We start from the raw sequence: 16,082 nt of genomic DNA on the forward strand, positions 1-16,082 counted from the left end.
GGTGGGTGTCGTGATTTCTTTGTTATTTCCTCATGTTGTACACATGGGGTGGCCACATGACATCAAGGAGGAGGTGTGCCAGCACTGCCTTGTATTAGTTGGCTTCTTCAATTTACAGACTTTGGGGTATTGTTGGCAAGCAGCCAGATCATTAGAGCAAACAATCTGAATAGTTCAATTTACTCTGTAAGCTGTAAATTGCAGTAAAGTTTGCTATGAGCTCTTATGCTCTCTGGCCTTGGAGAGTCTTTTGAGACATATTTCCCTTCTGCCGAGGACGACACTGCATTGTGGTACTGCACCAGGTTAGCGATAAGCCAGTACCAAGATTTATGGATTTGGTTGACCAGTTTCTTGCAGCTAACAGTTCTAGTAGTATTTGATGAAATGCACAATAATCTACCCAGTTCATGCTCTGTAAATATGAAAAAAACTACAAGGTACCACTGAATTTTTAAAATATTATTGGATAGAAACGGTATCCTAAGTAGGCGGTGCCATCACAAATGCAATTGCACTCTTCAGTAGTTAACAACCAGATCCACAATATATATATGTCCAAGTCATACAGCATTCAATGTCCCTACTCACAGATAACATTGCTGGGTTACAGTTACAATCCTCATGTGCAAACCTAAATCCTACTGATTTAAATGCGACTTACTCCCAAGTGTCTGCATAAACAGGCTGTCTGGGAATGACAGACACATAAAACTCTCTTGAGGAAAAGTTTTAATTCACTGAATGTGAGTCTCACAAGAATCACAGCCACAAAACCCTTACACTGACAGGAACATGCCATACTGGATTTATCTACTGATTACTGTGAAGGTTTGAATATTTTCATTTTTTTCCTCCCTTCATAATCTACGTTTTATCTTAGAAAACATGTATTTCCAGGGAAATGCTTGGCGCTCAGAAGTTGAATTCCCCCCAAAAATACAACGTAAAAAGTAAAAGCCTAAATATAGTTCATTGGCTTCTGTTGAGATTGGAGCTGAAATTTTCCCTCTTTCTCACGTTCCTGTGAGGCGCCTGACAAATGAAAATTGGAAGATAAAAAGAGTCCCAGGAGTCCCCTCGCTCTGCGGAGTGACACCAAAATCACAGAGCGTTCCAGCTGCCACCCGACCAGGCAGGGGCAAACTTGGAACAATAGAAGCTAACGAGACTGTTTTTCCCGGACGTCCCTTACATGGTATCTCCCAAACCCCTTTATCCCAGTATGGTATATCCCAACGGATGAAGTAGGCGTTTCCTTTGAAACTTGGACTCGCTCGCCGCTTTCCACACCTCCCCCTCCCTCCTGCCCCCGAGTCCCTCAGCCCCGCCTCTTTCGTTCTTTCCCTCGACGGACTGAGGGGAAGAAGAGAGCAGGATCTTTTGTGTGGGAGCCGCGGCAAGGGAGCGAGGGAGGGAAGGGAAGCGGAGGAGAGAGCGCGCTCAAGACACACGGTCGCGCGCGCGCGCGCCTGCCCGCGCGGCCCTGCGAGAGGGGAGAAAGGGGAGGGGGACCGTTAAAACTAAGCCGGCCGTGCGGGCGGGCGCGCGAGACACTAAAAGTCAATCAATAGTGGCAGGAGGCAGGCAAGCGGGCGGGCGAATAGTTTTGCGGGGTGTGTGTGTGTGGAGTGGGAAATATATATGAAAAACAAGCGGCGAAGGCAGCGGGGGCTGGAGATAACGTTTTGTGTCCCGCCGGCTGAGGAAACCGCGAGCAGGAGACCCGAAGAACCGCGCCGAAACTCGACTTTACCCGAGGTAAGGTTGGCTGAGGAAAGTTTTCCCCTTTGTTTATTTCCCCCTCCGTGCGAGGCTGAGGCGCACCGCCGCTGGAAAAGAAAAAAGAAAGAACGGGGGCGTTTGAGGGGGGAGGGCTTCCATTGTGGGATTTCCCCCGCCCGGCCCCTACTTGGATCTCTTTCTCCCTCTTCCTCCTGTCCGTTCCCAGCCCGGCGGCGATAGGGAGGAGGGGCGGCCAGGCTGGCTCTTTGGAAAGGAAGAAGCCCCAAGTTTGGGCCGAAATAGGTTTACATTCCTGTCTGGAAAGTGGAAGCGAAATGCCCGCTGAAGGGGGCTGTTGGAGTCCGAGGAAAGGCGTGTGTGTGTGTGTTACTCTGAAGAGTCCACGTATCCCCCCTTTTCACGCTCACACCCCCGCCTGCCTCCCTCCCTCAGGAATGATGGACGAGAAGGGCCTTTGAGGAAGTGAGTGGCGAGGTGTGCTGAGAGCGCCCAAGTCTCTTGAGGTGAGGGTGGGAAAAAAATCCCTTTAGGCTGAGATTCTTCCTCTTCTTTTTTGTTTGTTTAAGATTCGTTTTCCTACCTGATAAACTTAACTGGTGTGAAAGTTTATGGGTGCTGAAGTTGAAGTCTGACTGGAAGCCACATCTTTGGCCCTTGGAAGCCCTTTCCTGTTTAGTCCCAGGTGATTAGGAGCTGCCTGTACCGCTTGACCAATATTCTGTTATTTATATTATTCCACATTTAAAATGTGGGGATTTGGCTGTGAAAACGAGTTCCAGGGCTAAGGCACATTGAGGTTTAAGGCAGGGAAATCCAAAGGTAGCTTTTTAGTTTGTTTCTTCTCTCCTTGCCCCCCCCCCCCTTCTATTTTCAGTCTGGTGGGACACAGCACAGGCAAGTTTCTCACTATTCCTCAGGGTATGAAATTCCATTTGAGACAAGATTGAAATGCTGGCATGAAGTGGGTGAGGCCACGAGCTCATTAACTTTTCTTTTTCCTGCAGATGGTTTTCTGGATAGGAGTAGATCAGCGGCGGAATTAGTATCCTGTATTTCCACATACGGTCCTGGAGCGCTTGCTCTCTCTGTGTGTTCCTCTTTCCCACAACTCGCTTCAATGCCTGCACACAAGAATAAGCCGGCCAGAGGCGTCTTCCAGTCTCATTCTGTCTGCAGTCTGTAATAGGCTTGTAACCAGGCATTGCGGGGGGCAGCAGGGGCAGCTGCTGTTGGTTTTCATTTCCTCCCCCTTCCCCCATAAAGAAGTGGACTCTGTCTCCTTTTGACAATGATGAAGACTGAAGGCAAAGGAGAGAGGACTTTGAGAAGTGCTTCTCCACACAGAAATGCCTATAAAACTGATTTTCATGCCATTAAGAGCAGTTTTGATTCAGTGAACACAGATAATGCTTCAAGCAAATCAAATTCTCAGCAAAAGTTACCCGGTTCATCCAATGGAGGGGGTAATGAACCACATGTTCGTGGGAGAGCTGTCACCTATGGCAACAGAGTACACAAGATCAAAAACATGTTCATGCAGATGGGTGGCTCTTCTCCTTCCCCTTGTGAAAACAGCATACCCTCTGAGCCCAAGATTGGCACCAAAACACCTTCAATTGATCCTGCCCCTTCCTCTCCCATCAGTCCATCTTTTCACTGTATTCAAAAAAATAACTATCTCAATAGTAGCTCTATACCTTGCAGTGGTTCACAAGATTCTTTGCTTTCTGGTGTTTTAACTGACAAAATTATCCACAGCAATGATGAGGGAAATCTAGACAAAGTTGCCTTAGCAGAGAAGTTTTCTGAGACTAGAAAGCTTTTTGAAAGAAATACAAAAAAACCCAGAACAGCAGAGAGATGCACTACCAGCAAAAGTGAAAGGACTGAAGACAAGAGACATGGCTCTCTCTCTCCTGATGGTACAAGTGTGATAGATCATTTTAATTTCAATAATGAAGTGAGTCCTCCGGTAACTCCAGGAAAAACAGAAAGTCAAGGAAGCACTGAGGACAAGCTCCAGCAGTCCAGTGGTAGCTACAGATCTTCTCTAAATGCTGGACCTATTTCTAGGCGGCTGGAGAGTTTCTTGACTGACAGTGACAGTGAAGATCCCAAAGACACTTTCAAAAATGAAGGTATTCCAAAGCCTGGCCAGACAGTGTTCTGCAGTTGGGAATCATCAATGGCTAATGAAGAGCAAAGCTTGAAACAGAATCAACCTTCTTCATTATCTTCTGTTTTCAGCAGCAGTGTTATTGAAAGGGACCAGCTAAGTAGGGCTGCTGAAGAAACATCTAAAACAACTTCAGAAAGGGATCAACAAGATCCTTACAGTGCTTCTCCCAAAGTGGATAGAGCTCCCATAAAAATCTCTGAGGTGGAAGTTGTTAGAGCAGAACTGATCTTGGTGCAGAATGAAATTCCCAGGGATGAAATTGTGGGGGAAGTGAATGTCCTACAGGAGAAGAAACCACTCAGGTTCCTAACAAGGGATGCAGAAGGGAAGGGACTTGCGGAAGGAAATGGCCCAGTGTTTGAGGAAGTGGAGGAACTTTGTGTGTGTAGTGAAGCCAGTGAGAAAGGAGTAAGAGAGATAGTGGTCCTGGAAGAAGTTCAAACGAGAGAGCAAAGTCAGGTAGAACAAATAGGGGGTAGTGAGGAAGAGGAGGAAGAACAGCAAATAGACCAGACAGGGAATTTTAGTGGATTCTCTTCCAGTGCTTTTGGTATCGAAAATGCAGCTTTTGATGATGACAGAGAAACAGAAACATCTAACCAGGACCTTGAAGGAGAAGAAACTTTGGCAGAGGAAGACTGCAGCTATGACAGTGATTATGAGGAATTTCCTGGACTTTCGGAGGAAGATGAGCCTGATCCACATAGGAAAGTAAAATTTTCCACTGACCCAATCAAGGTGAAGTATCTTGGATGCTCTAATTTGGCTTTTATATTTTCTTTTTCCTAATGTCCGTGTTGATGGTACCCTTTGCAGAGATTTACACATTTGCAATGCTATGCTTTAATATTTTCAAGCTGTCATGCACTCTGGGAATGCAGACTATAAAAAATTTTTGATTCATAAATGTAATTTGCTGATTTTATGGTAGTGATAATCAGGATTGGTAAGTGTACATCAAAAGAGAAAAAAATCACGATCCACACATGTACTCAGAGGGAAGCCCCTTTTGATGCCAGTAGGGTTTGCAAATACAAAATGGACAGGAGTGTAAAGTTTCAATAGTTTATATAGAACATTATGCCTAATGACTCACAAAGAACTCCAAACATAAATTTGTGGGTTTGGGGAGAAATGGTTGGGAATATACTGTAAACTTTTTGTTAGAGAAGAATCTCTTTTCTGTTTTATCAGTTTGTATTATGCATAGACATGTCATAGATTTGCTGTAGGCAGTCCTAATAGCCAAAATGGCCCATCCTTAGTTTTGCAATATCTGATGTAATCCTGGGAGGCATTTATGAAGAGAAGGCCTTGGACTCCATGTTGTTCCTGTTGGCCCTTCATGACAACAGCTGGCCACTGTATGAAATGGGATTCTGGACAAGATGCCCAGAAACAGTTTATCTGTGTGTGCGATCTTTGATAACTTTAAATTGAATTCTTTAATTTGCAGCAGGTGTACTTTTATATGTATGCAAGCCTTGTGGGATGCAGGGTTGTAGTAAGAAAGGAGATTGAACAAGATTGAGTGAAATAGTTGGATCCTACCCAAATTATAAATATAAAATAGATGGTTAAACAATATTAAGTGGATGGTTGTAGAACACAAAGCAATCTTTGTTAATTTAAACATGCCAGTTATGTTTTGATAGTTATAGACAAAAATTTAGAGATGTGTGAAATATCTCTAAGATATTCATATTCATTCTGTAGAACTTGAGCATAACTTTGTGATGGTGTTTTTGTAATACTCTTCTAGTATGTATTTGAACATTTGACTCATCAATCTGCATATTACTAAGACCCAGTAAACACAGTGGGATTTTCTGCTAAATATTAGGATTGTATTGTAATTCTGGAATGATGTAAGAACAATGTCTGACATCATGTATTCCATTTTGATAATTTTTGATAATTTATTTTTATGCAAATTTTTCTATGCATATTTTACTACTTTTCTCAAGAAGTTAATAGGCACATCACATCTATACCATTTGTATTCTATGTGCATGTGGTATACCCCATAAAATAAATACATTTCGACAAACTCCATCATAATAGTGGCAATTCCACGCCACCTTCCCCCCAGACTATAACCTGAAACCATACTTATGTTAAACTATGTTAATCTTTAGTCAAAAGTGACATTATCTGGAGTGTTGTGGGTTTTCCAGGTTGTATCCTTCTTCAGATGATCTTTGAAGATTCCAGCCACAGATGCAGGTGAAACGTCAGGAGAAAATGCTACTGGAACACTGTCATACAGCCCGGAAAACCCACAACAATCCAGTGATTCTGGCTGTAAAAGCCTTCAACAATACAGTGACATTATCGGTCATTTATTCTAATGCACATAAATCCATGTACTGCAGCCCATCCTATACATAGAGGCCTAGAATTCTATCATAGTAGAGGCCCATAACTGAGTATGCTAGCCTTTAACATACTGATTATGATGACAAGAAATTATATAGGTTTGATAAGAAAAGGTCCAGTATTCAGAGCTTCAAAAGGGCAGTCTGATAATTATGTGAGGATAAAGGTATAATTTTGTGAGTGGGGTTGAACTGTTGAAAAATAATCATTTAATGTTAACTTGACCTCAGTTAAAATGTTTGGTTTATGACATATGCAATGAACAGTTTCCAATTATAGCCAGTTGTTGAATTTTCAGAGTTTTCAAAGCTCATTTTATAGCTCATGGGGAAATTTGAGATTATCAATGGTGAGAATTCATCGTCATGTGAGATTTTTGCTTTATTGTCCATTTAAAAAGATGTTCAGCTGACCTATTTAGTATCATGAGTCTGGCATTTGTTGCCTTGGGCCAAAAAGTTCTTACTTTGGCTTCAGTAAACATCAGTGTGTCTTTTGTCCAGTTGTTACTTGCGATCTCAAGATGAAGCAAATTCTTATCTTCAATGTATTTTATACATAGGGTATAGCGCGGACATAACATTTTTGAACTTTTAACTTAGCTTAGGCACTCCCTTCCCTTGTTTCCTTACATCTATAGTATGAACTTCCTTCCCAGGTCTACATCAGCATAACTAAGGTTATGCTAAACAGTTTCCTTCCTAACTAGTGGTGCAAATCTGCATAAAATCCTGATGAGAGTTGGATTAGCATTTGTGTCTTTACCGACCAAAGCCATAACTGAATTATGGTTAAGGATGATAAAGGGAGAAAAGTGACAATTGACAGCAGAGAGGGGAGTCGAGGAGCACATGACTTTGTGTCTGAGTTACTATTTAGTGTGGATAAAGGATGGGCATTGCATCTGCATTGTTCCACTGCTTTACTTTAGTCAGTGTGTAGATCTTCTGGTTATACACAATTTTTATTAATACTAAGATATATTAATATTATGTTGATGTTGTAGACCATGGTTCTGCCACCTACACAAAGCTTTCAAAGTATCCTTGTCGCCCATTAATTCATCATGTGTTCTACCTCAAGTGTTTTCATATATTGGCCAAGTAATTGCACAGTGTCTAATTTTTCATTAAAAGGAAATTGTATCACTTGTAATTTCTTTCTAGTTGTGTTCACAAGCATACTTTATTAACACAGAGATCTTTAGTAGATTTTAAGTCAGTTTTAGTTATAATACTCATTTAGCGTGTAAAACAAGCCCTGACAAATTTTCTTTGGCTTTAGGAACCAGACTCATTTTTCAGCCTTCAGGATTTTTAATATTTATTAAACTATTTAATATTTGTCGTTTAATATTTTTTAATCAGTGCAAACAGAAAACCTAATCCAACCTCTTCATATTTTCTCGTAATTTTCTTGTAGTTGAGACAGAAGTGCTGTAAGTACCGTGTATACTCGTGTATAAGTCGACCCGCATATAAGTCGAGGCACCTAATTTTACCACAGAAAACTGGGAAAACTTATTGACTCGCGTATAAGTCGAGGGTGGGAGATGCAGCAGCTACTGGTAAATTTCAAAAATAAAAATAGATACCAATAAACTTACATTAATTGAGGCATCAGTAGGTTAAATGTTTTTGAATATTCATTTCAAAGAAAAACAGTAAACTAGCTCTGTAAGCCCTGGTTCTCCCTTTAAATCCTCTCAGAAGGGGGGGGGGTGATTTAAAGGGAGAATCTGGGGAAAATTTGATGGTGCCTGTCAGGGGAGGAATGTTTATGTTAGCAGTACCAACATTTCAGAGTATCTTTAGGAGATACTCCTGATGATACCACCCAGGTTTGGTGAAGTTTGGTTCAGGGGGTCCAAAGTTATGGACCTCAAAATGTAGCCCCATCTACTATTACCCCCTTTGGGGGTAGGGCGGTTTACCAAATCGAATAAATAAATAAATATATTAGTTTCCATTGGAAACAATGGGGGATGGGAGCACCCACTTTGGGCATCCATAATTTTGGATCCCCTGAACCAAACTTTACCAAACTTTGGTGGTATCAGCAAGAGATTATCCTGATGATACCACCCAGGTTTAGTGAAGTTTGGTTCAAGGGGTTCAAAGTTATGGACCCTCAAAATGTAGCCCCATCTACGATTAGCTTCCATTGGAAACAGTAAAGGATGGGGCACCCCCTTTGGGGGTCCATAACTTTGGACCCTCTGAACCAAACTTCACCAAACCTGGCTGGTATCATCAGGATTGTCACTTGATGATACCCTGAAATTTTGATGCCGTTAGCCTAAAAACTGTGCCCCCTGGTGGCCGACAAAGTAAAAACCTTAAAATATTTTTTAAAATACACCTCACTCGTGTATAAGTCAAGGGGGGCTTTTTTAGCACAAAAATGCTGAAAATTTTGACTTATATGCGAGTATATATGGTAAATATAGGGATAACCTTGGTTGCTGTCACCACAGTGAAGAGCTGATCCCTTAACTTCCTAATTTTTCATTATTCTGTTATTGCAAATGTTTCATTGAATCGAATGTTGGAGTCAATATAAAAAGCAACTGGTTAAGAAATGAATTTATTCACCACCATTGAATGGTGAGAGTTAAGTATACACATAAATAAGCAATGAAAACAACTTTGTGTACATTAATGTTTTTTTAATCATGCAACAAAGCATTCTGATGCAAAATAGTCCCACCGAGAATTGGTGGGGAAAACCACAATAAAATCTTTGCTGCAAATACTAAATGCCACAGTGTTTAGGTGGTGTTGAAATCTGGTTGGTGGCTGGGACTTGTGAAGCACTAGTTAATATACTAATTAATATACCAATACTTTAAAGCACCAGTTAACATTAATAGTACTTTATTTCAATGAATTGTTGCTGATGTGTTGAAAATGATGCATCTAGACACAATCAGTTTCAAGCATTATATACTATAAGCACTACCAGGGACTTGACCTTTAAGGGATGAGCTGAACTTTCCCCTAGGATTGTTGTAAGCTCTCTGCATGAACTGCATTTTTATTCAGGGCTGTCTTATTTCTGTTATGTCTATATGCAGGAAATGTAGGTTCTTCCCAACCAACATATCCTGCAGTTGACGCAGGTGTATTGAGTAGCTTACATTATAAACAACTTTTTATTCTAGCAGAAGCTTTTGTGGACTGGAGCCTTCTTTGTCAGATGTATATGGGTTCTTGTTAACCAGTTGTTTATTTGGGGGTTTTTTGCGTAAAGTGACAGCTGACCTATAGCGACCCTATAGGATTTTCAAGGCAAGAAACATTCAGAGGTGGTTTGCCTTTACCAGGGCATGATTCAGAGTGAGGCATTCCTTGGATGTCCCCCATCCAAATGCTAGCCAGGCTGAGAGCGTGTGACTGGCCCAAGGTCACCCAGCAAGTTTCTATGGCAGAGTGAGGATTTGAACCTGAGTTTCTCAGATCCTAGTCAGATGTTGTTACACTACATTGAGCAGACATATACACAAAATTATGAGAAAAACGTTTTAAAAGTTAGGTCAAAGAGCCATAATATTCTGGATATACAGGATGAAGTGTGATTATGTAAATATAATCAGCCAGCAGAGCCCATTTACAATAGCAGTAGTTGGAGATAATGCAGTTTCCCTAATTTTGCTAAGCTGTTTAACACCTGTTAATGGCTAAGGAATCCCAGGTCCTTGTTAAGTCCTTGAAAAATGTTGTCAGACTTCTTGATGGATTAACTCAGCAGGTTTCATGTGGCAGTTGCCATTTCAACTTCTTTTGGTTGAGAAGTGATTTTTAGATCTGAAATAGTGTGTCAAAAACTGAAGTACTGTCCCCCTAGTTCAGCGGTTCTCAACCTGTGGGTTGCGACCCCTTTGGAGGTCAAATGACCCTTTCACAGGGGTCGCCTAAGACCATCAGAAAACACATATTTCCGATGGTCTTAGGAACCGAGACACAAATAATTTTATGGTTGGGGGTCACCACAACATATAGAACTGTATTAAAGGGTCGTGGCATTAGGAAGGTTGAGAACCACTGCCCTAGTTTCTAAACTACTAGTTTTAATGCCAAATTGGTGACCACTTATTTGTATATATAGGGACTGGTGGATTAATCCTGTGTAGAGAACAGAAAAGTGTTGATGACACATGATACACATCGTGTTGGAGGGTGGGCATGTTGATGACCCCAAGATGGCCCAGCTGATATTATTATGTTTTGAAATGATATTGCCTGAGTACATATAAGGGATTGGATTCAACAGAGGATGTCTCACTGTGAAAGGCAGGGATAACTTCTGCCAGGTCCCTCCTTGTTCTGTTTGTCTGGGTGTCCCCTCCCTGCAGAGCAGCATTTGTGGGGACTACAGTGAAATGACAGAGGCAAGAAAGTCTGCAGTTGAAATCCCTTCCATATGCAGAAATAGTCACTCGATCCAAGTCAGAGTTGGCTTCTGTTGCAGTATCTAGTTTCTGGGTAGTGTGTTTGTACCTGGGTTGTGTGTGGTTGCCAAGTTATTTTAGGTTTAGGAGGAAGTCTGTTTTAAAGCAAGGAAAGGGTCATCACTTAGTACCTGCGAGAAGGTAGTACTGTTGTCCTGGATGGGCTATAAGTCATTGAAGATGTACTGTACTGGTTTGAGCTGGGAACTGCAGGAAACATTATTGTGTACTTATACACATTGTAGCCTGTCTTGTACTGTGATTATTTCTGGTTACCAGTCTGGCCTTGTCAATCTGTTCCTGCATTTTGTTTTGTGGGTACTGTAATATCCAAATAGAAATCCTTCGAGCATGAGCCCTGTAATTAGGCCGATAGCAGCAGTCAGCGTAAAAGAGCAGACGCGGAGATAACATCTGGTGGAGATCGCCAGCAGCGGGAGACCGGAGGTCCGTGTTCCTAGCGAGTCTCCCGTCTGCCAGTTCCTGGCACCTTTTATTGTTATCCTATTGAAGTGTAGGAGGACCGGGGGAGTTCGGGGAGGCGGAGGAGAGCCGGGGAGATCATCATGTGATGCATGATCTCATCTGGCTACGTGCGGAGAGGAGCGTAAGCGTCTGAGCCTAATCCTCACCTGGGGGCAAGACCATTGTCCCTGCGCCCGGTGATTGAGCCAGGCAGTTCATGACCCGTGACTCATGGGGGGATGAGGAGTGGGGGTGCGGTGCGACCAGCAAGGCCGTAGGTCCGTTGGCGTCCCAACGTTCTACCACGGTGCTGCTGGATCAGCAGTGCATTACTACAGAGCCCCTGTCCAAAGAATTGCTGCAGGGTCTCCTTTACTATGATCAATTGCATGAAATTTTTTTTAAAAATTCTTAGTGGTAGTTTTCTGTTGTTGTTACTTTGTCTCTGGTATGAAGAGTTTCTTTGTCAGTAATAATCCTTCAAGCCTCCTGAAGGTTAAGAAAGCACTAATAAGCAATATCTTGTTTTTTTTCATTTTACAAGTCTTCAGATTCAAACAGGAAAGGGTTGCAATCAGTAGTTGTTTCTAGTGATATTTTCCACACAGCTGAAGGACTAAAAATATTTTTGTTTTAAAGAATGTCTTTGGTATTTACATTATTCTTTGCACCTGCTGCTACTGATAGTAATGAGAACCAGGCATGACAGTAGCTCATTACTTATGTATCATTTGAAAAAATTGTTTGGTGATGGTTTCAAAATCTAATCAGGGTTCATTTGAATTTTATCAGGAGTTCATGTGGAGGGTTAGTAGATAGGCTAGTAGATTGGCTTCACCACAACCAGATCCTGGAGAGATGGGGGTTGACTCTGTGTATCCAGCAGTGTACCGTTAAGTGATAATCTTTTTCTTCCTTCGACTTTCAAGGTCAACAGGAGAGTGGTGGTAGGGTTATTCGTATCATTGTATTTATTTGGAAAGTATTATTTAATCTGCATCTCCCAGTGAAAAGTCCTTGATCCCGTTCCTCTTCCTGATTTTGTTGTTGCTTCTGCCACTATCTGCCTATTTGGGACTCTTTAGTTTGGAGAGGAGGTGGCTGAGGGGGGATATGATTGAAGTCTACAAAATTATGCATGGGGTAGAAAATGTTGACAGAGAGAAATTTTTCTCTCTTTCTCACAATACTAGAACCAGGGGGCATTCATTGAAAATGCTGGGGGGAAGAATTAGGACTAATAAAAGGAAACACTTCTTCACGCAACGTGTGATTGGTGTTTGGAATATGCTGCCACAGGAGGTGGTGATGGGCACTAACCTGGATAGTTTTAAAAGGGGCTTGGACAGATTTATGGAGGAGAAGTCGATTTATGGCTACCAATCTTGATCCTCTTTGATCTGAGATTGCAAATGCCTTAACAGACCAGGTGATCAGGAGCAACAGCCGCAGAAGGCCATTGCGTTCACATCCTACATGTGAGCTCCCAAAGGTACCTGGTGGGCCACTGCGAGTAGCAGAGAGCTGGACTAGATGGACTTTGGTCTGATCCAGCTGGCTTGTTCTTATGTTCTTATGTTCTTATGCCCATCTCTATAGGTGCCACAGCCACTTTGTCCCTTGTCTTTCCAACATCAACATTGCTGGGGTGATCCCCTCCTTTTCTTCCCTTTGCATCCTCCTGATGGTCTATGTGTGAGCTGCATCTGTCATTGTGCAGTGCAAATGCCCACATTGCACAGTCAGCTTGAACTGGAAGAGATGACCCATGCAGTGAGTGTGAACTAGTGATGAAAGGTGATTAGAAAGTAGAGGGGGAGCATGCTGTTTGTCAAATGTTGAGGAGGCAGAAAGATGGGTGAAAGAAGCAGGAGTCATTCAACTTGGTTAGGATATTGGTGGGGAGAGCAAGTATAGTACGTGGATTTGAAGATGCTCAAATCTCATAATTTTTGTCCTTTGCTATGAGTCATACAAGTATCTTACGTCTATTTTGTCACATAGGAAAAGCTTAGTAGTAGCTGTTACCTTATGGTCATGGCCATAATGTCATATTATACCAAGCAACGTGAGGACCCACTGTTGTTGAAATATTTGTTATATTTGTTTAATATCCTTCTTTTTCTTGCTTAAGTGGGCTCAGAGCGGCTCACAGTATAGTTATGCAAAAATGCCATATAAAACAGTAATATAAAATAGATGATCTAATAAACAATATACAGATGGCACTAAAAACTTAACCAAAGGTGGAACAATCTACACCCCCACCCCCCATTTTGATAAAAGAAGAAGGACGAAGGGGAAGGAAAGCAGGGAGGCCAGCCAAGATGGATTCATTACTCCTAGTTGCTGCCGTCAACTATAGGCCAGGCAGAATACTTCTGTCTTGCAGGCCCTCTGAAATTGAGATAAGTCTAGCAGGGCCCTGGTCTTGTTTGACGTAGCATTCCAGCGGCTATAGTTGAGGATAGCCAGATACTTATTGGACCAGGGACCACCAGCAAGTTATTATTGAGGGAGCATAAAGCTCTCTGGGAGACATACTGGTAGAGGTGGTCTCACAGATAAGCTGATCCCAGGCCATTAAGGGCTTAAAATGTTAGAACAAGAACTTTGAAACTGATCCAGTATCCCACCTGGAGCCAATGCCGCTCATAGAGCACTGATCAAATATGAGCCTTCCACGTCGTCCCAGTTAGAACCCACGGGGCTGCATTTTAGACCAGCTGGAGTTCTGGATCGGGATCTGTCAGCAGAGGTAATTTAAGGCAACGGTTGTACTCTTGGCAAGGAGAGAGTGATGTAGTCTTCTTGCACACAACAGGAACCTTCTTCACTTATGGAAATAAACACTCTTCAGACATGTTCTTCTTTCCATAGGAAGGCCTTTACTTAATAAGTTGCAAGAATGTACAAGACTACCAATATAAACTAAACTAACTATACAGAACACTTCTAATCTATGTACAGCACACAGCTTACTTTTCAGACAGCTCATTACAGAAGAACAAATATGCAGAGTAGGAGGTAACATAAAGGTTCCCAACTCCAGTTTAGGCTCAGACTCATACATTGGATACATTATTCTGCCTCAGCAACAAGCCCCCAATAGGTCCATTACTTTCCACCAATCCCTTCAAAGGTCTACGCTTGTTACTTTTTTACTGAAGCCTAAGTGTCATCTGAACTTTACATAACTTTTAACGTTATGATGCTTTCTGCTAATCTAGGAAGCTGAACATATCTCAGGCATTTTACAAATCCTGACAGGATCAAGGGCACTTCTGCTCAGTGTGAATTACAGTAATCCAATGTGGAGGTGACCATTGTGTGGATCACTGAAGCAAGGTTGGAGTGGGACTAATAGATCACCAGTTGCCTGATGTGCCAAAAAATGGAAAATTGCCAGTTGTCTACATTAGTCACCTGCGCCTCCATAGAGAGGAAGGCATCCAGAATCACACTCAGACTACTGATCAATGGCTTACGAGCCAGTTGTACACCGTCCAGAACCAGGAGCTAATACCCAATTTCAGACCCTCCCTGACTCAGCAACTGGTCCTCGGTTTTCAATGGATTTAGCTTCAGCCTGCTCTGGTTAATCTACCCAAATATGGCCCCCAAACAACTGGTCAAGCTGTTTGGGGTGACAGTTGGCCGGCAACTTATCAGCAAATACAACTGGGTGTCATCTGTATACCGATGATAACCCAATCTGAAAATCTGAACCGGCTGGGCCAGGGGACACATATAGATGGTAAATAGCACTGGAGAAAGGTTTGCTTCTTGAGGAAGCCCCCACATCAACAAGTAGCATGACGAGGTTCTCTCTCCCAGTGCTTCCTGTTTCTGAACCTGGAGGAAAGAGACCAGCCACTGCAAAGCTGTTCCCCTTGTATTAGTGTCAGCAAAGCAATGAATCAAAAAATCGTAATCGACCAGGTCAAATACTGCTATCAGTTCAGGAGGAATCAGCAGTGCTGATGCACCTTGATCCAGCTGCATCCAGAGATCATCTGTGAGAGCAACCAGCAATGTCTCCATCCCATGACCAGGTTGGAAGCTGGTCTGAAATGGGTCTTAAGCTGATGAATTGCCTAGGAATACCTATAGCTGCTCCGCCATCACTTTTTCAACTGCCTTACCCAGAAACTGGGTGTTAGTTGTGAATGTTAAGAAGTGTTCATGCTTGTTGTTGTTCTGTGTTCACATTTTATTTCATATTTCTTTTTATAATTATTGTATGTTTGCTTATTGACTGGTTATCAATATATTTACCAAGTAGTTATTTAGAATGACAGATAAAACCATACTTTTGCAGAGCTGACATTCTACTTTACACAGTGTAAATAGACTGTTAAGCACATTAGCTGTTTACTGGGAACATCTGCAGCAAATGGTAAAATACCTTGGGATCTGGGAAAATTGGAGATAGTGAAATGAAGCTGCTTAAATTGGAATCTCTCTGCCACACACTAAAAAACAAACAAACAACTGTTAGTTTTTCATTGCTATTCGCATATGGTTTCAGAATAAATTTTCTATAATTGTAATCACGTGACTAGCTAAAAAGTTGTTGGAGATGGGTTTTTTACATTGCAGAAGGCTGAAATAATGGTTTATCATGCATTTGTTCCAGGATTATCACAAGATGTGTGTGTATACAGTGCAATATGTATACAGCAGGGGTGTCCAACTCTGGCGCTTCAGATGTTCGTGGACCACAATTCCCATCAACCCCTGCTGGCATGGCTAATTGCTTCAGATGTTCACGGACTACAATTCCGATCAGCCCCTGCTGGCATGTCCATGAACATCTGAAGCGCCAGAGTTGGACACCCCTGGTATGTAGGAAAGCACAAC

The 16,082-nt window shown here is 42.2% G+C and overlaps 1 protein-coding gene across 1 annotated transcript in view; it reads left to right on the forward strand.

Annotated features, from left to right (window-relative positions):
* Positions 1 to 1,371: 1,371 nt before the first annotated feature.
* Positions 1,372 to 16,082, forward strand: part of LOC125425944 (neurabin-1-like) — a 53,297-nt gene continuing 38,586 nt past the window's right edge. The window contains exons 1-2 of the mRNA XM_048483770.1: positions 1,372 to 1,761; positions 2,751 to 4,663. Of these exons, the coding sequence (XP_048339727.1) occupies positions 3,035 to 4,663 (1,629 nt within the window). The 5' untranslated portion in view covers positions 1,372 to 1,761; positions 2,751 to 3,034. The remainder of the gene's footprint in view (positions 1,762 to 2,750; positions 4,664 to 16,082) is intronic.

The sequence above is a fragment of the Sphaerodactylus townsendi genome, linkage group LG02, assembly GCF_021028975.2.
Source record: "Sphaerodactylus townsendi isolate TG3544 linkage group LG02, MPM_Stown_v2.3, whole genome shotgun sequence".
Lineage (NCBI taxonomy): Eukaryota > Metazoa > Chordata > Lepidosauria > Squamata > Sphaerodactylidae > Sphaerodactylus > Sphaerodactylus townsendi.